General features: G+C 41.0%; 2 protein-coding genes across 6 annotated transcripts in view; one reads left to right on the plus strand and one right to left on the minus strand.

Moving 5' to 3' along the window:
• KBTBD2 (kelch repeat and BTB domain containing 2) overlaps positions 1-4,017 on the minus strand; it is a 30,492-nt gene extending 26,475 nt beyond the window's left edge. Inside the window, exon 1 of one of the 5 annotated variants that reach the window (XM_072153251.1) lies at positions 3,999-4,017. The gene's annotated coding sequence lies outside the window, so the exon portion shown is untranslated. Of the gene's footprint in view, positions 1-3,165; positions 3,279-3,307; positions 3,625-3,812; positions 3,884-3,998 lie in introns of those variants that run through there. The other 4 variants (XM_072153250.1, XM_072153248.1, XM_072153247.1 and 1 more) reach the window with 4 other exon arrangements.
• Positions 4,018-10,581: 6,564 nt separating this feature from the next.
• LOC140133268 (uncharacterized) lies at positions 10,582-22,224 on the plus strand. The gene is made up of 6 exons (XM_072153252.1): positions 10,582-10,654; positions 14,387-14,545; positions 16,589-18,442; positions 18,961-19,083; positions 20,356-20,466; positions 21,887-22,224. The coding sequence occupies exons 2-6, from the start codon at positions 14,395-14,397 to the stop codon at positions 21,922-21,924; spliced, it is 2,277 nt and encodes a 758-aa protein (XP_072009353.1). The 5' UTR covers positions 10,582-10,654; positions 14,387-14,394; the 3' UTR covers positions 21,925-22,224.
• Positions 22,225-22,583: the final 359 nt, after the last annotated feature.

Genomic DNA, 22,583 nt, shown 5'->3' on the forward strand with positions numbered 1-22,583 from the left:
TGACATTATGCATTGGACTTCAGGAGATCTGGTTAGTGATGCAGAACCATCAATTACAGTGAAGGGGGCTTTCAGAGGAAGAGAGTGCACGACTTCAGTAATAGAATCTCTGCCTCCTTGACTTTATACAACCATCAACTTCAAAGTTGATCTTCTGGATAATCCCACCATACTGGACCATGAAAGAAACAATACCAAGAAGCGACAATACCGGACATGTTTATGATTTGTTTTGCTTGTATATTTTTATATCAGCTCTAGCACTTTTTAGCCCCCTTGGGTACTTGAACCCTAAGGGGTCATATCACTTCTGCCATACAATGCAATTTTACTGTATTGCAGTATACAGAAGTTTTGATAGTGATCTCTAAGCGTCTGCCTCTGGCAGAGACTTGGAGAATGACAGAGACTCCAGACTGTCATGGTAACTGAGATAATCAAAGATGTTGTCGCGGCAGCTTTGTCGGAGGCATTTAAATAGTTAACACCCACAAATGGTGCAAGCAATATGCAGCATACACCCATATTGAATGGAGGGGGCTCAGTTGTGAGCCCTCTCCATACATCCAGCTCCATGCTGAACCACAATATTACAGCGCTCCTTGGGAAGGGCTTAATGGGTTTTTTCCCATGAAAGAAAATTAGCAAATTACAATCCACTATTGATGTTTACAAAATAGAGATAATTTTTAACCCTTTACTTCACAATTTTACTCAGTTTTATACCCGTTTTAGCTCCTTTCACTCCCTAGGAAGACACATTATGATCCATCTAGTTAAGAGAGCTGACCATATGGTTAGATTATCAAGGTACAGGGTTTATATACACTTATCTGGCTTCTGATTATTCACTAGTAACTGACACATAGAAAGAGAAAAATGAGACATCAGATAAAATGAGATCTGTGAGATGCATATTGCACATAATGACAGTCAGCTCTCCTACATCTCTGCTATGTCACGACACACAAGATCTCTTGTGCCTTCCTGCTGTGCCTCCCCAAATAAAGAACTTATCTGTTTTTAGCTTTTAGTTCTCCCCATGCTGCTGCTGGCAGGAAGTCAGTGTCTGTATATCAGTGTGCATCACTGAGTGAGCTCAGTCCTGGACTGCAAGGGGGTGGGGCTAGAGTGGAAGGAGCAGAAGAGAGAGAGACTCAGCTCCATGACTGTCATGCAGAAATCCAAGTCAGTAGTTACAGGGATGTGTCTAAGGGCAACTGAAGTTGTGTACACCAGGACTGATAGAGACTGATAGTGAATTAGAAAATGTGTTATTTTATCTAAAACACTGAAAAATAACATGTCTGCACTAGTCTATTTTTTTAAAAAACAGTCTAGAACAGACTGCTATAGACTTTTTTTCTTTGTGACAAATGATGGATTGATAGAAAATACATAGACTTTCCATGAATCAAACAAAAGTAGTAAACATAAGCCAGAGAGGCCGAGCTTCATAGGTACTTCATGGGAACACTTCAGAAGAAAATACCTTTAAAAGGGAACCAGCCACAGTGAACTGACTGAATAAACCCCTACAGTTTGTCAAGCAGCCGAGCACCTACTAGTTTAGGTTTCTTTCATGATCCAGCATGGTGGCATCATCCAGAAAAATTAACTTTAAAGTAAGGTGTCAATTGGTTGCATAAAGTCACAGAAGCAGAGAGTTCAGCACTGAAGTCAAGTTCGGTCCCACATCTACACTATGTGTCTCTCTGTCTCCATGAATTTTTACAACTGATTTATAGGTCACTTAAAAGTTGGATTACTTTATGGTGTCACCACACTGGGCCATGACAAAAATATGAACTGTTTAAAATAACAAAATGATCTCTGCTGACAGAATAGCTCCACAACAGATTCTCTGTCTACGTCAAATATCAGTTGCAATTTTACACCAAAAAGCTAAATGCTTTTTAGCACAATTATCAAGGTTTTTCGACAGTCTTACACAGGGCCGGATTAAAGGAGGGGATCCTTGGGCTCTAGCACCAGGGCCCCCACCACTTTCACTTCTTAAGGAGCCCCGACCAGTTTCTGAGTTTCTCAACTGAGTCTCTGACTGTCTGTGTGCGATGCGCAGCGGCCTGGGGCCGCCTGCATCACACATAGGGGTCTAGGATGTCAGCTGTGTCAGTGAGACACAGCTGCCATCGCTGAGGGAGTTCGCCGATGCACTGTTTTGGCAGCAGCAGGTCGGTGCCGGTGTCGCTGTCCAATCACTAAATGCTGCTGCCCAAACATTTGCGCATCTGCGTTCTCCCCCTAGCGATGGCAGCTGTGTCTTCAGTGACCGGCAGCTGCTTGAAGAGCGAGGAAGAGCCTGCAGTGTTGCAGGGGGCTGGCAGGCTACATACTACAGGGGGCTGGCAGGCTACATACTTCCAAAAACAGAGAGAGTGTAACAGAAGCCCAATCACAGATGTGAACTGTGCCCAACTCTTAAAGCATTTGCCTTTATCCAATACAAAGAATATACTCTTTCCATTATGCCGTCAGATGTCTGACACTAGTTCCCAAAATTTAAATCTGCAGTTACAGGCCTTGTTCGTCACAGGAGAAGAGACGTTTCATCTATGCCAGTACTTGACCACCACTGGCATAGGAATATAGGGTTGCGGGCGAGTTGTTTGAATTATTTTAACAAAAAACTGCATTTCAAGGAGATTTCTTGGATAGCCAAAAAAAATGATACTGCAGGTTTTCCCTGCAGCTTTAAACCACAAAAATGTAGAAATCAGCAGAAAACCCTCTGCAATGCCACCGCCACCTTCATCTGGTTATGTCTGATGATGGCTGCTATCAGAACACAGGATTCAGACTACTTCAACTTGGATGATCCTTTATGACGTCTGATTCCATTTCACATGTGACAAGAGGGGGACAATTATTAACCTTTTGATAGTGATCATTAATAAGAAGAAGACATGGGGCACCATGTCCCAGAAATAAAGGGCGTGGGGGGGATGCCATCTCCAGGTCCCCTAGGATCTGACTTATGACAAGTCACTAATGTCTGTAAGAGAGGGTCGAAGGAAAACACAAGTATACAAAAGGTCAATTACTTCTCCATCTCCCCTCCCCCACATCAGAGTATCATTACACTACAGTAGAATTACATCAGAGCCACAAGAGCTGACAACCTAGGTGCTGCATGTAACTGACCCCCGGAGATGGCAGAGCAATCCCCCGGCTGCCGGCAGCTATTGTAGAATAGCTTCACTACAACAGGCGGCCATGGCCGGTTACATTACGATCGTCGGTAGTCATGTCATGCACCAGGGCAGGCGCCGCCGCTGCTACTCACTGGGTGTTTGTGGCACTGTCCGCAACCGTTCCTAGACGTCCCCTGTGTCTGTACCCACCGTCTACTCTCCAGCCCTTTCCTCTTCCTTCCGGGTGTGACCTCGCCGTTGTTGCCACCGCCGCCCCCTTCCACCAACCAGCGGTGCGTGAGAGAGGAAGAGAAGAGACAAACACCGAGGCGGAGAATGCAGGAAGGCGGTGGTGCAATTTTAGGACTATTTTGTGAATTTTCAATAAAGTTTTATTTAATTAAATAAATAAATAATGAGAAGTGGCTTTCGGAAGTACGCAACAGCGTCTCCAACCAGTGATTGATGATCGCCCGCCAGGGTGGCCACGCCCACCCGATGGCTGTTTGTGGCAGATTCCATTTCAAATAAAGCTGCATTGCTGAGGCGGACATATTTGATAAGGGGAAAACCCCACGGCTAATGTAATGGAGTGGGTCACATTGTCAGGCACTAGTTTTATAATGAACCACCAGGCATATACAATTATATAACTACCCGCAGCAGCCACATAAGAATTGTATAATGTCCGTCACCAGAGCGCTTATCGCTTGAATGGCGCCAATGTAACCTGGAGGGCGGGACTTATCTCGCGTCACCTCCAGTGTTTTAGCTGCTCCGTGCAGTGAAGCGCTCAGCCATGATGCTAATGACGTCACGACATTCCTAGCAGCCTTTCCTTACCTCCTCTGGGCCTCCTCTTTACGTCATCTCGCGAGCACGTGATCGCGGCTGTGCTCCCGCGTTTTGATTGTTCTAGACTCGTTACGCCGCAGATGAGTCACCAGTTGCTGAGAGGAGATGATGTGTGAGACTCCTGAGCGATCTGATAAAGCGGAATAAACACGTTTAACCTATTAATACGCTGCAATAATCATTTTGTTGTAAACTCTAGAGCCTTAGTAACATAAATATTAAAACACTGCAATTGCATAGCTCCCAACCGTCCCGATTTTGACGGGACTTTCCCGTTTTTCGTACCTCTGCCCCGCGTCACGGGCAGCTATGAGATTGTCACGGATTCTCCCCCCAGGTCCCGCTGTGTCCCGGAGCTGTGTCCCCATAGTAAATACTTTGAAAGCCTGAACTCACAGTACAGAATGGCTTCTACAGACATCGGGAGGGAATCCTTTTCAGAGAAGTGTCGGGCTTAGCGGAGAGAGCAGGGACCACGTCATCAGGTCAGATCAGTATCTGTCCATATATGGTCACTGCATCTCCTAGGGTTCCCCAGAGCAGACATCGGGAGGGAATCCTTTTCAGAGAAGTGTCGGGCTTAGCGGAGAGCAGGGACCACGTCATCAGCTTCAGATCAGCATCTGTCCATATATGGTCACTGCATCTCCTAGGGTTCCCCAGAGCAGGCAGGGAATCCTTTTCAGAGAAGTGTCGGGCTTAGCGGAGAGCAGGGACCACGTCATCAGCTTCAGATCAGTATCTGTCCATATATGGTCACTGCATCTCCTAGGGTTCCCCAGAGCAGACATCGGGCAGGGAATCCTTTTCAGAGAAGTGTTGGCTTAGCAGAGAGAGCAGGGACCACGTCATCAGGTCAGATCAGTATCTGTCCATATATGGTCTCCAGGGCTTCCCCAGACACAAGCTCTTTATATAATTAAATTAAATAAAGTTTTGTGCACCATAGACAGAAGCTTAACTAACTGAGCTATAAGCCCAGTGATACAGAGCTGAGGATTTCTGGTAACTAAGACATGTTATCAGCCAGTGTTACATTGTGATACAGACTAATGCACTGATATATAGAGAGGGATCTTCTCAGAGAATATTATTGTAATTATTGAGACTATTATTATTATTATTATAAATTTTATTATTATGGAGATGATTATTAATAATGGTAAAAATAATAATAATTATCTTAATAATAATAATAATCTCCATAATAATAATAATAATAGTCTCAATAATTACAATAATCTGAGAAGATCCCTCCCTATATACCATTGCAGTATATAGTCATAGTTCTTAGTTACCAAAATTCTCCACCTTGTTAATCACTGAGGCTATAGCTCAGTTGGTTGAGGCGCTGTGTCATTATTGTACATGGACACTGCAGGTTCTGGGTTCAAATCCCAATGAGGATAATTTTTTTTTTTTTTTATTGAGATGATTTTTATTATTTTAATATGGCTAAAATTTGGGGCGTGGCCAGTGAGTGATTGGGGGTGTGGCTTAGGGGGATCGCCGCGGCACGCTACACGTGCCGCCATTTTGTCCCTCTTTCCTTTTCACAAATGTTGGGAGGTATGCAATTGGTTCCACCATAAATTGTGTTTTAAATGACATGACTGAAGCACATCACTTATGTGCAGAGATATTCACGATGCAGTCCCTGAAGAGTACACAACTTCCTTGGGGGCTGAGGGAGCCGTAGAGAAAACATGCTTCTTGTGACAGCTAATTTTTAAAAATCGATTGAATAAAAAATATGAAATATGGATTTGTATAATAAAAACTGAATGGGAAAACGTAAGGCCGCGGACACATGTACCGCTAGGCGTCTGTCATAACGCGACGCTAGCGCACAGGGGGAGGTCCTCGGCCCGAACGCACATGCGTTTCCAGGGAAACGCATGCGATTGTTAAGCCGATTGCATGCGTTTCTCAGGAAACGCATGTGTGTTCAAGCCGAGGACCTCCCCCTGTGCGCTAGCATCGCGTTATGAACGGACGTCTAGCGGTACGTGTGACCACGGCCTAAGAAGACGTCTGTGGGAACCTATTATTAGGTTTAATGGTGAAAAAATTATAATAGGTTCCCTTTAAGATTGATTAAAATATTATATTAAAGGGAACCTACCACCACGAATCTACCTATAAGGTAGATCGGGTGGTAGGTGGATCAATAGGACGTGAGGACAGCCCTTTTGCATGCGCAGACGGCAGGGTCGTCGGACGAGGGCGCACAGCTACGAGGAGGAGTAGGAGGAGTAAAGAGGCTACTGGGGCGTGGAGTAGCCGCATAACAAAATTTGCATATAAAGCTAATAAAATGTAATCAAAAAGTGCGGGAACGTGAGGATTAGCTTTTAAAAGCGCTATCCTCACGTCCTATTGATCCACCTACCACCTGATCTACCTTTATAGGTAGATTCGTGGTGGTAAGTTCCCTTTAACCTTTATACTTTTATGTCACTATAACCATATGAGGTCTGGTTTTTAATGGGCCTCCTTCCTTCTACTTTTAAATTTATGCAAATGAACCTGAATGGCTCCCAGGAATGTTACCAGAGACTCTTCATGCTGTAGCTTTCCAGGCATTTGTCCCATGTTGATGCAGGGACTCCATGCGTCCTAGACAAGTTATGCCAGAGTTATAGAAAATTGGGGTGGGGGTCTGACAATATAAACTATAATCATGCATTTAAAGTTACCCAATGCATAGATCCTATAGGTTGCATGAATTAGAATAAGCAGAAGTCAAAAAGTAAATGGGAGAAATGGGGAGGTATAGAGGTTGAAAACAGTAGAGCATAGTTGAGAAAATAGTCTGTAGGGGTAGACAGGATCAGTATATGTACTTTATAGGACAGAATGTGGGGATGTGGTGGACAGCGCGTGTCAGCTGCCGGAACCCAGCTTTAAATTGAGATGGTTTGCACATGGCCAGAAGTTTGATCAAACGGTAGCTATAGTAACTAAACGAGATCACATTGTGGTGCCGGAAGTAATGTTTGCCACGATGTATTGTAATAGTATGCATCCTGTGTAGTTTTGGGAACTAGCCCTACCCCTATAGACTATATTCTCAACTATGCGCTATTGTTTTCAACCGCTATACGTACTTCTCTATTTCTCCCATTACCTTTTGACTTCTGCTTATTCTAATTCATGCAACCTATAGGAACTATCCATTGAGTAACTTTTTAATATTGTCAGCCTCCCCCCCCCCCATTTTCTATAACCTGACTGTTATAATATATAACATATAGTCATTTCTATACCTGGTGCATAATGCACAGATTTTGTAAATAGCACCTTTTTGTATCTTCTCATTATGTGGTTTGTTTTAGCCTGATCTTTACCCTAGATCCTTCTATTTTCAATCCATATCTGACTTGAAAAAGGTTGAGATGACCGAAACGTCGTAAACTAGTTTTGATCTGTATAACATATACCTTGTGTCTATATACTACGCCGAAGGCTACGCTGTGTGAAATATTCACTGAAATAAAATCATAAAAATTCATTTTGGTGTGTGCCATGTTCTCTATATGGATTAAGGCGGATTGAGAATCCCACCACCTTCCAACAGCGTGCGGTCACCATTGTTCTACGTGGTCTGTTTTTTGAGCAGATAGTTGGACGTGAACTGCAGCAACGGATGGCAAATGGAAGCCTTTTTTCCATTATATTTACATTGCTTTCTATGTATGGCGAATGGTCTTGTTTTGTATCCGTTTGTACCATCAGTTAATCCATCTTTTATTTTATACTGAGCACGCTCAGCAAAAGAAAGATCCATTTTTATGGAGACCTCTAGTGGCCAAAGTAGTGATAATACACAGACATGTCATCCCACAGTAGCTTGCATTAACTTACTGTACTTGGCTCTGATGCATGTCAATTTTATCCAACACAAATGACATGTCTACTTTATTCTTTGGGTCGGTGCGATCATGGGGATACCAAATTTGTACAGGTTTTATGTTTTCATACATTTACAAAATTTAAAACCTCCTGTACAAAATTTTGTTAGATTTTGCCATCTTCTGGCGCTAATTAATTTTACATACTTTGGTGTAGGAGCTGTGAGTGGTGTCATCTTTTGCCACTTTTGATTAAGTTTTCAATGCTACTATTTTTAGGACTGTACGACCTTCTGATCACTTTTTATAGAGTTTTTAATATTTTTCAAAATGGCAATAAAGTGCCATTTTCAAATTCGGGCGCTATTGAAATTAAGCGCAGTGAAAAATGTTATTATATTTTGATAGATCGGGGATTTTCGGACGCAGCGATACCTAATGTGTTTATGATTTTTACTGTTTATTTATATGACTTCTAGGGAAATGGGGTGATTTGAATTTTTAGGGTTTTTTTATTATAATTTTATTTTTAACTTTTATTTTATTTTGACTATTTTTCAGACCCCCTAGAGCACTTTAACCCTAAGTGGCCTGATTGATCCTACCATATACTGCCATATTACAGTATGGCAGTATATGGGTATTTTCCTCCTCATTCATTACAATGTGCAAATCTCCAAGATAGTGGCGCCGAAGTGCAATATGCAGCAAAGACTAAGGCGTTTTTAGGCCGTTTTTAGTAGTGCGTTTTCAGATCGGAAAAAAATGCATGCGTGAAAAAAACACATGTGGTTATTGAAAACGCATGCGGTTTTTGACCAGTTTGAATTAAGATAATTGGTCAAACTGGTCAAAAATGCATGCGTTTTCAAAAAATGCACGTGTTTTATAACACATACATTTTTTTACCATCTGAAAACGAGCTAAGGCTGCATTCACACTGCCGCAAGGGGGACGTATATACGGCCGATGTATACACAGCCGATATACTTCCCCCATAGGCGGCATATGTTCCTATGGAGAGGGGTCGGGGGTGAGCTGCGCTCACCTCCTCCTCCTCTCCCCGAACGCTGGCATTGCCCACTGTGCTACAGTACGGTGGGCAACGGCAGTATGAATGTAGCCTAGGGCTACATTTACATGAACGTATGATTTCTCCAGTCCCGTATTTACAGGCCGTATGAGCCCGTATATACGTGACGTTTTTTCATCCATATGCAGCACGTATGTAACCCGTATTTTATACGTCCCCATAGACTTCTAGGGCATACGGAACTGAAATACGGGAGAAAATAGGACGTGCTCTATATTTTTATACGGCAAGTATATGGTACGGTACAGTGTCAAAAACGGCAATATAAATGGTTGGACATATCGCTTTCATACGTCCGTGTGAATGTAGCCTAACTAAAAACGTCACGTGTGTCACCACCCTAAGGCCGGCGCCACACGTGGCGCTTTGTCTGCGCTTGCATGTTTTGCGTTAATTTAATGCAAAACACTGGCGGCTCGTTCCCGATCGCAGGCGTTTTTATAGAAACGCCGATGCAATCGGGCCGCAGCCCGCCCCGGTGGGTGCGGCTTTGTCTGCGTTTGAAAACGCATTTACGTGTGGCACCAGCCTAAGGCTGGCGCCACACGTAGCGCTTTGTCTGCGTTTGCGACATTTACTATGGCGTTTCCGCCAGTTTTGTAGCGCTCTCACCACATGTTCTGCTCTCAGACCTATTTATTAGCTGGCGGCGCCAGAAAAAATGACTTTTTCCGTCTGCTCTGACTCTTCTCCAAAAAGGGGCGTGGCTTTGGCGGAGTGGAAACTCAGACACAATTAATATGTGTCGCAGCCCTTTTTGGGCGCTGTAAACTGGTGGAAAGTAGACCAAAAGAAAACTGGTCTAGCAGGGACTGTTGGGACACATTTCTGGTGCTCGGGACAGATTTTGGTCCCAGGGACAGAAAATAGTCTCGGCACCAGAAATGTCTCTGCACAGCTCTAAAATATTAAATGTGTATCTTCTTTCCAAGAGCAGGTCGGTAACAAAGCCAATGCAGGGCGCGTTCACATGTTGCGTTTTGACCTGCGTTTTCATTGCGTTTGAAACGCATATACAACAGCTGAGGAGAGGTGATTTGCCTAATTACATCACTGTTAACGCTTCCGTTTACAAAACGCATGTTAACAAATCGTTAACATATGCGTTTTGTTAACGCATGCGTTAACATTGCATTTACAAACGTAAGCGGTAATGTAATTAGGCAAATTACCTCACATCAGCTGTTGTATATGCGTTTCAAACGCAATGAAAACGCAACCAAAACGCAACGTGTGAACGCGCCCTGAAGGTTGCAAAAACACAATGATAAAAAGGCAACAAAACCGCCAAGTATGTCACCAGCCTTTGGTATTTTCTATCCCCCATCCACTACAACCAAAGCATTTCTTTCTTCTAAGGCCACGGTCACACGTACCGCTAGGCGACCGTCATAACGCGACCTTAGCGCACAGGGGGAGGTCCTCGGCCCAAACGGACATGCGTTTCCAGGGAAACGCATGCGATTGTTAAGCCGATCGCATGCGTTCGGGCCGAGGACCTCCCCCTGTGCGCTAACGTCGTGTTATGAACGGACGTCTAGCGGTACGTGTGACCGCGGCCTAAGCAGGCTGAACTTCTAGTCCATTATCCTCATTTGTCAACTAATTGGTCTTCAGGAAGAGCGGGATAATTTATAAATGTGTATCAGGTGCTGAGGAAGTGGTGGAAAGTTAGTTGTGCTTTTGAATGTAGCCAGGTAAGGTTTTTGATGAGAAACGCTAATGTGTAGTGGTCCACATTATGATGGTTATACAGCAGTTTCCGTATTTTATACACATTTGTTGGTAGAAAGTTATTTAGTGGAGTCTGATAAACAGAAGTTATGGTGGAATTTTATTTTGTAGTTATTATTTTTATATTCCTGTCACCTGCTGAGAATGCATGAGATGTAAAAGTACATAATCCTTATTGTTTGTCCCCATTTGCTTCTAAATGGAATGAAAGCTGTAAATGTGACCACATCTTAATCCTGTAGTCTCAGGCCGCCTTCATGTGTGGTATCTGAGGGGTTTTTGTGTCTACATTGCTTTTAAAGTGCATTATGGAAAAATGCTTGCATTTTGGTGAAAACTCAAGCTTTTATAAAATGTTTTACCTTTTGTGTTTTTATGTGCGCTTTTTAAAATGAACAAAATTGCTGTGTGAATGTGGCCTGAACATTTGTGTGAATGTGGTTGTGACTTTTTTTTCTAAATTCTGTACTTTATTAAGAAATTCTACTTAATTTGTAAAGAAACCAGCTGAAAAGTGCCCCTCAGTAATGGCTTTACTTTTATGTTATCAAGGGCTGCCTACAAACGCAAAGAACTCCTCCTCCTTTTTTTTTTTTTTTTTTTTGAGACGCATAGAGCTAGTTAAAAAGGTAGTAATTTTTTTTAACACTGTTTTAAAAGAAACCTTTTATTTGGGGTTAAGTGGGGAAAAGTCTGGGGTTTAAAATTAACATTATTAATAAATTCCCTATTTAGTTCCGGTTGTTTTGATGTATAATATGTATAGCCTTGGGCAAACAGGGCGACTATGGCACTGTTTTTTGTAGTGTAGAGGGGGATTTTTAATTATGTCAATGTTTGTGAATATTTATTATTTTGTGGTTTTTACTTCATATGGCCCCCACGAGGTCATAAGACCCCTGGGGGGTAAGCGGTTGTAAACAGACACTCGGTCCTGCTATCGCAGGAGAAGTAGAAAACTTCAGCGACTCGGGACCTGCAACTTCAATAACTCGTCTGGGAGCGCCTGCTGACGTCTAAAGTCATTGAGCGGTCCCAGATGAGTTATTAACCCCTTAGGGTGAAGACACATGTGGTGTTTTTAGGCCATTTTTAGTGCGTTTTCAGATAGTTAAAAAACGCATCCGTTTTTAAAAACTTGTGCGTTTTTTGAAAGCTCATGCGTTTTTGTCCAGTTGTCCGAATTTGCGCAATAAAAAAAAAAAACGACAAACGCATGCGCTTTAGAAAAACTGATGCGTTTTTTATGATCTGAAAACTCACTTGGTAAAAAACGGCCCAAAAACTGCCTAAAAACGCCACGTCTTCACCCTTGGGGTGAAGACACACATGGCGTTTTTGGGCCGTTTTTACTAAGTGCGTTTTCAGATAGTTAAAAAATGCATCCGTTTTTTAAAAACGCATGCGTTTTTTGGAAACGCATGAGTTTTTGTCCGTTTTTTCGGAATTGCGCAATGAAAAACTGACAAAAACGCATGCGTTTTCAAAAAACGCATGCGTTTTTAAAAAACGGATGCGTTTTTTAACGATCTGAAAACGCACTTAGTAAAAAGGCCCAAAAACAGCCCAAAAACGCCATGTGTGTCTTCACCCTTAGGGACGCAGGGTTTTTTTTTGTTTTTTTGTTTGTTAAGCCAATTTCTTGCCCATAACTTTTTCTTCCGTGTTGTTTTGTGTGTAACAAATTTGACTTCTTCGTCACATGGTTGATTATTCCATGCCATGTACTGGGAAGCTGTAAAAATAAAATATCCAAATATGAAAAAAAAATCAAGTTTGCGTCATGTTTTCGTCAGCTCAGTTTTCACAACTTTCACCGTGCGCTCCAAATGTCACGATCACGGTGATACCAAATTTATACAGGTTTTATTGCGTTTTGACACTTCTTTTTTTTTTTTTTTTTTTTTTTTTTTTTTTGTATTTTATACAAACATTCACTATACATAGATACGGCTCGCAGACCATTAGTTACATATAACACAAAAGATCCATCTGCTGGGTATCTGACTTGCAGATCTTAAAACAAACAGGTATAACTTCCATACACAAACAGAAAATTTGTACACGGTATTCCTTCTTTGGTCTGGGATCTTCCCAGAGCCCCCTCTGGCCACGTTTTGACACATTTATAAAAGTTAAACCTATTGTGTACGAAAAAGAGAAACATTTTCGCCATCTTCTTGCGCCCATGACTTTTTCATACTTTGGTGTACGGAGCTGTGTTCGGTGTCAATTTTTGCAAAATGAGCCACAGTTTTCATTGCTGCCATTATGAGGTTTGTGCGACATTTTGGTCACTTTTTGTTTTTTTTATTTATTTTTTTAATCTGATGTAAAATGGTGTAAAAGCCGCGTTTTGGGCGCTATTTCCAATTATGTCGTTCACCGCCGGACATACCCGTTTTTAGATTTTGATAGGTCCAGCATTTTGGGATGCAGCGATACCTATTGTGTCTGTGGTTTTTACTGTTTGTTACGTTTTATATCAGTTCTAGGGAAAGGGGGAGATTTGAACTTTTTTGTAAAAAAAAAAAAAAAGTTTTAAAATACTGTTAGACCCTCTAGATCAGGGGTAGGGAACCTACGGCTCGGGAGCCACATGTGGCTCTTTTAATGGTAGCAACTGGCTCTCAGACAAATCATTGATTAATATCGATCGCCAGTATATCTAAGACACACAGCGATGATCACTGGATGCAGGCCGGGATGTTACCACTGCCTGCTTCCTTTGTGTGACCAAGGTGCCATCACCGCACTGTTGCTTTGGTGACAGTGCCTGTGTCATAGAGTAGAGCAGCATCCACTCCTTAGGCAATGCTGCCTGGGTCATAGAGAAGAGCGTGGGAGTGATGAGAAGCCACTGAAGGGAGAGCAGGTAGGTGAGTATGCCTCGGGGCATGTGATGGGCCTACCTATCTACTGGGGAGAGGGGGGTTATATGATGTGACTACCTATCTACTGGAAGGCATGTGCATATTGTATGGCTCTCACAGAATTACATTTTAAAAAATGTAGTGTTCATGGCTCTCAGCCAAAAAGGTTCCTGACCCCCTACTCTAGATTAACCCTAGATGGACTGATTGTTCCTACCAAATACTGCAATACTACTGTATTACAGTACATGGCATTTCTGCACAGTATACGTTACAATGAGCCACTGGCTCATTGTAACAAAATTGCAGAAACCATGCAGCCCCAGGTCTGATGAAGACCGAGGCTGTCATGGCAACCGATGACATTTAGGGTGCGTTCACACGTTGTGCTTTGGTTGCGTTTTGGTTGCTCACAGCTGTGTAAACAAACACGGGAAGATTTACAATAGTTAATAAAAAACTTGTATGAATTTACACACCTGAATTTGTATGGAAGTCGGAACTGTATATTTTATAATTGTAGCTCCAGCCAACTTTTTAGTCCCTGTGACAATTGGATTTTAGAAATGTTAGATTGTTATAAGAGCCAGAATTGGAAATAAAGCTTTATTACAGACACCATTGATAACTGTTACAACTGCTTTTGTAGCCTAAGGCTAAAGTCCCTAGGGGTTGTCTGTATGTGAATTGCTATTTTGATATACTTTTCAATAAAAAAAAAGATGTTTTACTTGATTGGGTGTATGGATTTTCCTCCACTTGTAAAAGCCAGCTAATACAGAATTACAATAGTTAACAATGTGACCTTTTATTGTTTTCTAGTTAAAAAAATGAACACTGCAGCACCTCCTACAGAAAATGGGCAGTATCCTACGACCCAACAGAGGCCCTTCTTTTATGCACAGCCAACAGCACAACTACCTTTCCCAAATCCTTGGTATCTGAGCCAGCTGTACAACCCATATTGCATCCCTGGACCAGGTAAGATTACTAACAAATATACACTGCCTTTTTTTGTATGGCATTAAACCCCTTATCACCAATGCTTGTTTTCAGCTTAATGACCAGTTTCTATTTTTAGATTCTTGATTGAGTCTTGATAATTGGTTATAACTTCAGAACACTTTAACATATCATGGTGATTTTCAGACTGTTTTCTCGTGACACATTGTACTTCATGTTGTAAAATTTAACCTCTTTCCCGACATTTGCCGTAATAATACTGCATGGCGGGAGGTGCGTTCCCGCATTTTGCAGTATTATTACATCATGCTTCTGGCACCGGCTCCTGAACGGAGCCAATACCAGAAGCATGGGGTGCCAGCTGGCACCTGTCTCTAGTACCCGCGATTGGAGTTTCCTCCAATCGCGGGCATTAACCCTTAAGTGCAAGGGTCTGGTGCACCAAATTTGAACACCAATCGCTTACCAGGGGGAGGGCTCTGATCCTCCGCTGGCATCCCGGGGGCTGCCATTTTCTCCCAAGTGTACCTATACCTTATGTATACCTGTGCAGGTGATAACTTTTTTGGTAATGCGAACATATGAGGGTTTATTTGCGGTATGAGATGCTGTATAGAATTCATTTTTATGAGTCTATAGCTTATTCACAAGATTTTAACAGTTTCAAGGTAGACAAACAAAATCAATTTTGCCATTACATAAAAATATTGTATCTGAATTCTCTTGTTCCCTAAGATTATGGTGATATATATATTTTTTTTTTTTTGTATTTTTGATCAATTGTACTGAGCAAAACCAATATTGGAGAAAATCACTTGGTTTTATATACTTTATTTGGGGTTTTATGTTACTGTGGTGACTGGGAGACTTATCTTTTATTATAAAACAATTTTTTTTTTTTTTCCTGACCTGTTTCCAGAATTGTTCAAGCCCTCACACTTGTATTACAGTGCATAATATAAGTAACTGAGCATGCTTGATTACAGCCGGGTACTGCCAGGAAGGAGAACCCGGCGTAATGAGGACTTGGCAGTGTCGAGGCACACCCTGGACCTTGGGGCTGCTGCAGGAAGGATCCATGGGGGACACACCCAGGATCTGAGTTTTCCCGATCCTGGGTGTTAGTGAAGGGTCTGGGCTGTGATGACACAGCCAGACACCAGCACTTGTAGGACTCAATGTCCTGCAATCATCTTCTGAGACACTGACGTAGAAAAGCGGTGCATCAGAAGTACCTTTAATGCCTGCTGTAAAGATCTTCACATGTAATTTTTGCCCTCTGTAAGGATATGTTGGGTGGATTCTAGGCCCATCAATACGCATACTTTGGTGTATCAAATTGTATGCTCACACCATCCAGTGTTTTCTGCCAGATGTGACTTCTACTGTGCAGATGGAGGTTAAAAGGATGCCTCCACTTGCCATTATGTCTATAGATATGACAAGTATATACATTGTGAGCTTTCCTGGCGTATATGCTAAACATATCCAAAAAACGAGATGTGAAGGGGTGTAAGACTGTCTTGTGCACATTAGCACAGGGGCTAATACTGGATGAAAAATCTTTATGGGTTTAGTCATTTACTAGTCCACTACACATGAAAACCCTACAGCCTTTTTCCATTTTATAAAATCTATATAAATTTACTATCCCTGCAATTGTAACGACCCCAAAGAATATAGGATATGTCAGTTGGGGTGCACAGCGAAATCCGTAAAAGCGTCTCTTCACAAATTTCACTCCATTTGCAATTTTTTTCCCACTTTCCAGTACAGGGTATTGAATATTAAATACTGGCGTTATGAAGTGCAATTTGTTACGCAGAAAACAAACCCTCACACAGCTCTTTAGAAGTAGATTTTTAAAGTTCGAGTAGATTGAAATGCAAAAAACAAAAAGGGCCTGGTCGTTAAGGGGTTAAAGTCCACAAAATGACTTTGTATGGTAGATTTTTTTTTTTTTTTTTAGATTTGTCACCTATACTTACCAGCTTTATGTGAATGCCAAACCTCTATTTTTGTACTATAAGTTACATTTTTTTTTTTTTCCTTCTCTTCCAGGCTTTAGAGGAGGGAACCCTTATTTTCCCTACTACTCTGTTGCACTCCATGAGTACCCTGGGTTTTATGTTCCCCAGCATCAAATGAACATGAGAATGAGTAGAAGACCTCATTTTAATCCTCATCCACCCTCCCCTATGTTTTACCATGCCACACGATTTAGGCATTACAGCAGTCCAGGAAGAAAAACGGAAACTAAAGAAACTCAAACGGATCCAAGACAACCAGAATATGTAGCCAAAAAGCACCAGGTTACAAATGGTAAAGACTGTGATGCAGGAAACTTGGTATCCCATTCTTCTGGTATTAGCACCGAGACTGAAAATAACTTGGAGACTGTTGAAATGAACATGTCACCAGCTCCTATACTGTCGGAAAGGGAATTTCACAAAAATTCTTGCAATCCATCGCAGTACCGCAACATGCCTCCAGGAAGTTATGCTTATGAAAAGGAGGAGGTAAGAATAGAGTATGGAAGTGGTTCTCCTGCTGCCATACAGATGTGGAAGTCTTATAAAGAAACCATTCCAATATATGATGTGGCAGTTGTTAAAGACATACCAGAAAATGTTGTTCAGCGTGATCTATTTTGTGAGGGTGTACTGTATAGCCCTCGTGCAGAAGAAGACATTGCTGTACAAAGTGTGTGTTTCTCAAACAAAGAGGAGAGTAAGCCGTCTACTTCTCCTAAATTCCTAAGCCTTGATGCTGTACAAGAAACTGAAACTCAGACCATCCTCTCACAATCCAGGGAGTCAAGTAAACAGACCAAACACAATGTAAAAGTACAGCCCTCTCTAGAGTGTGAACCACAACCTGTTTTGGTGGGACAGGTTGAAGTGGTATGCCCAGTTTATGATCAGCAAGTTGATGACCATGAAAAGTCTGAGGGAAATGATGCTTCTGAAGAAACTGCCAATGAAGAAAAGTTAATAGGTCCTGAGAAACTAATTTCCAACCAGTCCTTATACAATGGTGATGTCAAAGTAACAAATACCAGTGTGTGGGCAGAAGATTCTGTACAGAAGTTTATTCCTTCACCAGCATGGCTGGCTTGTTTTGATAATCTAGAAACCAATTATGATTATGACTTGTATATGTCTCATAGAAAACAAAAGCGACCAAGCATACTAAGTATAACGTCTGAAGAGCTCTCGTCCAGGGATGAAAGCTCATCAATGGATAATGCCTCTGTTTCTTATTTTGTTCCAGATTATATGCTTAGGAAAGGTTTGTATGCTTTCCGAAAACATGCAGAGAGCGCTGAAAGGGAAAGAATTCAAAGCAGTGGCTCTTTAAAAGAGGATGATGTGCAACTGAAGAATGCTAGCAGTCAATATGAGAAGAGCTGTGGCTCTTCTGGATTAAAGGTTAGAGATGTTTCGCGCAGAAATCGCAAAATTAGTGTACCTGTAAGAGATTTAAGCAAAAGGAAGCTATATTCCGTAAAAAAGAAGCCACGGAAGAGTCAATCCTTGTCTGAACCTGAAGATTCTGAAGAATATTGGGTGTTAGAAGAAGAGAACTTTCCAGATTATGATCAAAGCGATGATGATGAAGAATATTACTATCAGGAACGCTTGCCACATGAGCAGCTAGAGCTCTGTAAAGGCAACTACTTTAAACAGATTGCTCAGAAGAGAATTTTATGGAAGCCTCCAAAAGGTGTATTTCCCGCCCAGCTTGTTGGGTTTCCTGTCCGAGAAAAGCTGAGGGTAAAGAAAAAAGGAGCAAACGACTCTTCAGGGCAGATGCATCGACTGAAACAGGGAGATTATATCGACTATGAAAAACCTGAGAGGGGGTTCAAAGAGGTGACTGACCAGAAGAAGTCTCTGCAAAAGCCAATGGGTGGTAAGTTAATTAATGAAGAGTCTCTGCATTTGGTCTTCCCCTTCACAGCTCGGTTCATAAAGACTGCTGATTTGGAGGAAAAATATTCGTAAACCACTTTTTCATCACCTGACTGAAACCTTTTTGGTTTGTATAAAGCAAGTGCAAGCAAAGTTCTGCAAGAACACTCCAAGCTGCAAATCCGTTAAGGCAATAAGACTGAAATATAAAATGCTCCCCTCTAAATTCCTGTATCCATGTTAGTGCTGTCAATCGTAGATCTGTAGTACCTGTATGCATTAGATGACTCCTTGCTTGAACTTGTAGGCTAAAGGAATAGTTGCCCCAATTTCCTTGCATCTGACATTCAATGACTGTCCTGTTAATCATATGGTGGATAGGGGATGTTATGTCTGTAATATGGTAAAATGAAGTGCTAAAAACTGAAAATCCCTTCAAAATTCCATGTGTAAATCTCTACCAAACAGATTTTTATATTTAAATGTTTTGTATAGTTTAAATATTTCTGCTTCAATCAGGAAAATCACAAAAGAAAACCTCTGGGGCAACTGTTGAAGAGTACTGGGTTGGAAGAGGTGCTAAACCCAAATTCTCCGAACCTACATATTATCTACAAGATCCAGCCAAAATCAAAGAACAAGGTAACTTGGTATTATATTAAGTCGGTGTTAAGTGGGCCGGTGTGCCTCTAGATTCATAGCTCATATTATACATTGGCAAATCCGCATTAAACATGCAAATCCACTGGGATGAAGGTATTTTCGGGGTACGGTCACAAGTTGTTTACCGCATGTGTTTAAAATAGCATTAGAATAGCTGAAGATTGATTTGCCTAATTAAACAGCTGCTAACACTTGTGCTTACAAAACGCAAATCTTAACGCTTGCATTAACATTGCGTTAACAAGCGCATGCGTTAACCACGATGTTAACACATGCATTAACAATGTGTTACGGTTGCATTTTGTAAACACATGTGTTAACAGCTGTTCAACCGGGCAAACCACTCTTCAGCTATCGCAATGCGTTTTTTAAATGCATGCGTTTAACGCGACGTGTGACTGCACACTCTGGGGGGGCTTCCAATTTAAAAGTTACAAGACGTGTAGACAAATCTCTGGAAAACCAGTTAATCTGCTAAATACTCATAGTGCAAGACTACTAGAAATCCATTCATAGGACTTCCTTTCATGGAATTATTGAAGCTCTGGGATGTCTCTATGCCACATAATAAAGGATTTATCCAAAGGGGAAAGGTGTATATCAAGCAGCTGACTGTATAAATGTGAAACTGCCCATCTGGTCCTTGGCAATAGGAAAGCATTAGTGTCACCTTCTGATACTCTTAAGGCATGTCTAAGCTGATAATGGAGATTTATGAAGGTGGGGGCAAGATAAACTCCTGTAGCTTTGGGCATGTATGTGGTACACACTCGGTATGTAATTTCCTAACTGGACCAGAACTTGGTCCACAAGGTGAAATCAACAACTTGTATTTTTTTTAAATCGGCAAAACTGCCCATGCATGACCTGGGATCTTGTTGACTATGGCCTGAAATCTGCAAGTATCAAATGTGGATTCACTGCAGGTTTTACACCAGATTTCAAATGCAATGAATAGTGCTGCATGGGTTGACACTTGCTACCTCCTGTGCTGTACTTTCACAGGCTGTGAAGTGCTCTCCCAACCAATGTGTGTTGAAACTTCTCTGATGCAGTGCGATTACATAAAGCGGTGGGTGGGGGAGGAGTGCTAATGGGGTAGGAGGAAAGACTGCCAGCCTATGAAGACTTTGCAAATGAGCCGGACATTACCCAACCATATTTATGCTCGAAAACTTGATTTTAGAACAAAGGAGGCCATGGATAAACTGTTTGGGCTTTAATTTTTTAAATTTTTTTTCTTTCTTATAGACAGGCCTCCAAAAAAGAAAGGAACGCTCAAGTCTTCTAAAAGAAAACAAAATAGAACTGATACGGAAGAAATAGAAGCATGGGAGATACCCAGATCCCTTGTGTACAGAGGTATACTAATTGAAATTTGATGAAGCAGTTTCACTTTTTTGGCTAACGGACAAATCCATATTTGGGGCAGTTTCACAGTACTGTGGTCAGACCGCCACACTGCTGGAGATGGGATTCCTTGCTTCGTAACAATATAATGCAGGGAAGATGATTCCTTGCATCATAGCAATACATGATGCAGACCCAAGTCCAGTAGTGTGGTTCATGGATCCAACATGCTATTGTGAAACTGCCCTAAAGTATGTTATATTCCAACACAAGTTCCTGCACAAACAAGCTTCTTAACACTTTGCTGCAAAATCACACATCTGTACTGTACATCTATGAACACAGAATATTGTGTGTGCAAAAGCTGTGTTTAGTAGTGACTACTTCACTGTTTGCGGGCTGACAATGATTGTCCAGGCAACTATGCGCTTTAAATGCCCCAGTTTTGTGACTATTGAACGCATAATTACCACTGAGTTTATAATGCGTTGCTATACTGGGAATACCAATGCATTACAGAATCAAAGGATCACTAGTTTAACTAAGAAAAAGAACTTAAAGGCTTTTAAAAAGGAAAAACCATGAGTAGCAGAATTTGCCTAAAAGTACCAGTTTGCGTATGACTGCCACAACCTGAAAAGTAACGTGTCACTTAAGTTGTATTATTTTTTTTTTTCCCTAGACATAGAAGGAAACATTTTTTTAAGAGTATTCTAATCTATTTAAAAGTAGTATAAACAAACTCCTCATGCACAAAATAAGCTACAATATGGTTACATTAACAAAATTGACAAATTGTAAAAGTATCTATATTCTATACATATCTATTTCTTATGTGCATATTCTTAAACATATGTGAATGGCACAATGTTTAAAACACAAAACAAGGCAAGAATTGCAGTGGTGTGTTTTATTTATTTTTTCTCCTCCCACAGTGTTAGTAGTTAATGTGCAAATCATAGACACAACTGTTCCAAATACAACCCCTCATACAATGATGGTAATTGATGAATTGGCTTGGGAAAAGAACAAAAAAAAAAAAAAACTTGGTCAAGGTGAAAAAAATTTTGTTTAGCTGGCTTAAATTGGATAAAAACATACTTTTGCTATATAGGATGTGTACCTTTTTTCTGAAATACACATATTTTAGCGTGTAAAGTAAGCTATGTGAAAGTATGCTTCGGGCTGCAAATCCTGTGTGTGGTTTTTTTTTTTTTTTTTTTTTTTTTGTTTTTTTTTTTTTTTTTTCAATCTACGTATCTTGAACTGCTGAACTTGCTAGTTTAGGTCACCTGTGTTTGGGATTTAATGCTATAATAAATCACTGGATCTGTCAAATGATATTTTTGAAGCTCAGGTAGTTTATTTTATTGTTGGAAACCCTCAACTAACATTCTTTATATTTTTTTTTTTATTCTTTATATCATTCTAGGGCGCAGCCTAAAAAAAAATGGCACCAAGAAGAAGTAGCACAACTGCTTATTATGTGTATTTAATATATTTATTTCTTAATGTATCTGTGTGAGTGAGTTTGCATGAAACATGTTTACTTCCATAAGGAAGTCCTACCTACTAGTCCACTAACTTGTGATTTATTATGCACCGAAAGGGAAAATGAGGCTAAGAATCTGAGTACCCGGCACTATGAAGACATAAACTAAAGAGAATTAAAAATGATTATTGAAAAAGTAGCACATATTTGAAAGCACCTATGTAAATAGCACAGATCACGTGTAATGCATCAAATAAAAGCGAAAAAACTGGCAACTATTCTAAATTTCTAGCTTTACTGTTTTGGGAAATGTAAAGGTTTTTTTTTTTTTTTTTATTTAAGCACCAAAAGGATTACATGAACAATGGAGCAGTGGTGCTCTTTGTGGTGGAGCATCGTATGGTGTATCATATATCACTATGTAGTTACTACAGGACTCTGATGCAAAGAGTCCCATTTTTGGCACTGTGGTTGGTACCTAATTCAAGGGCTAACTATGGTAGTCTGAAGCAGCCTTACCTTCTAGTTGTCCGGGGTCTGTCCATCCATGTAGGTAGGTCTGGCCAACAGGTGAACCAAACGTGCTTGTTACTTTACAGATTTGTCCCTTGCTGACCTAAGCTTGATTTGACTAAAT

Source organism: Engystomops pustulosus, chromosome 5, assembly GCF_040894005.1.
Source record: "Engystomops pustulosus chromosome 5, aEngPut4.maternal, whole genome shotgun sequence".
In the NCBI taxonomy this organism is placed as follows: domain Eukaryota; kingdom Metazoa; phylum Chordata; class Amphibia; order Anura; family Leptodactylidae; genus Engystomops; species Engystomops pustulosus.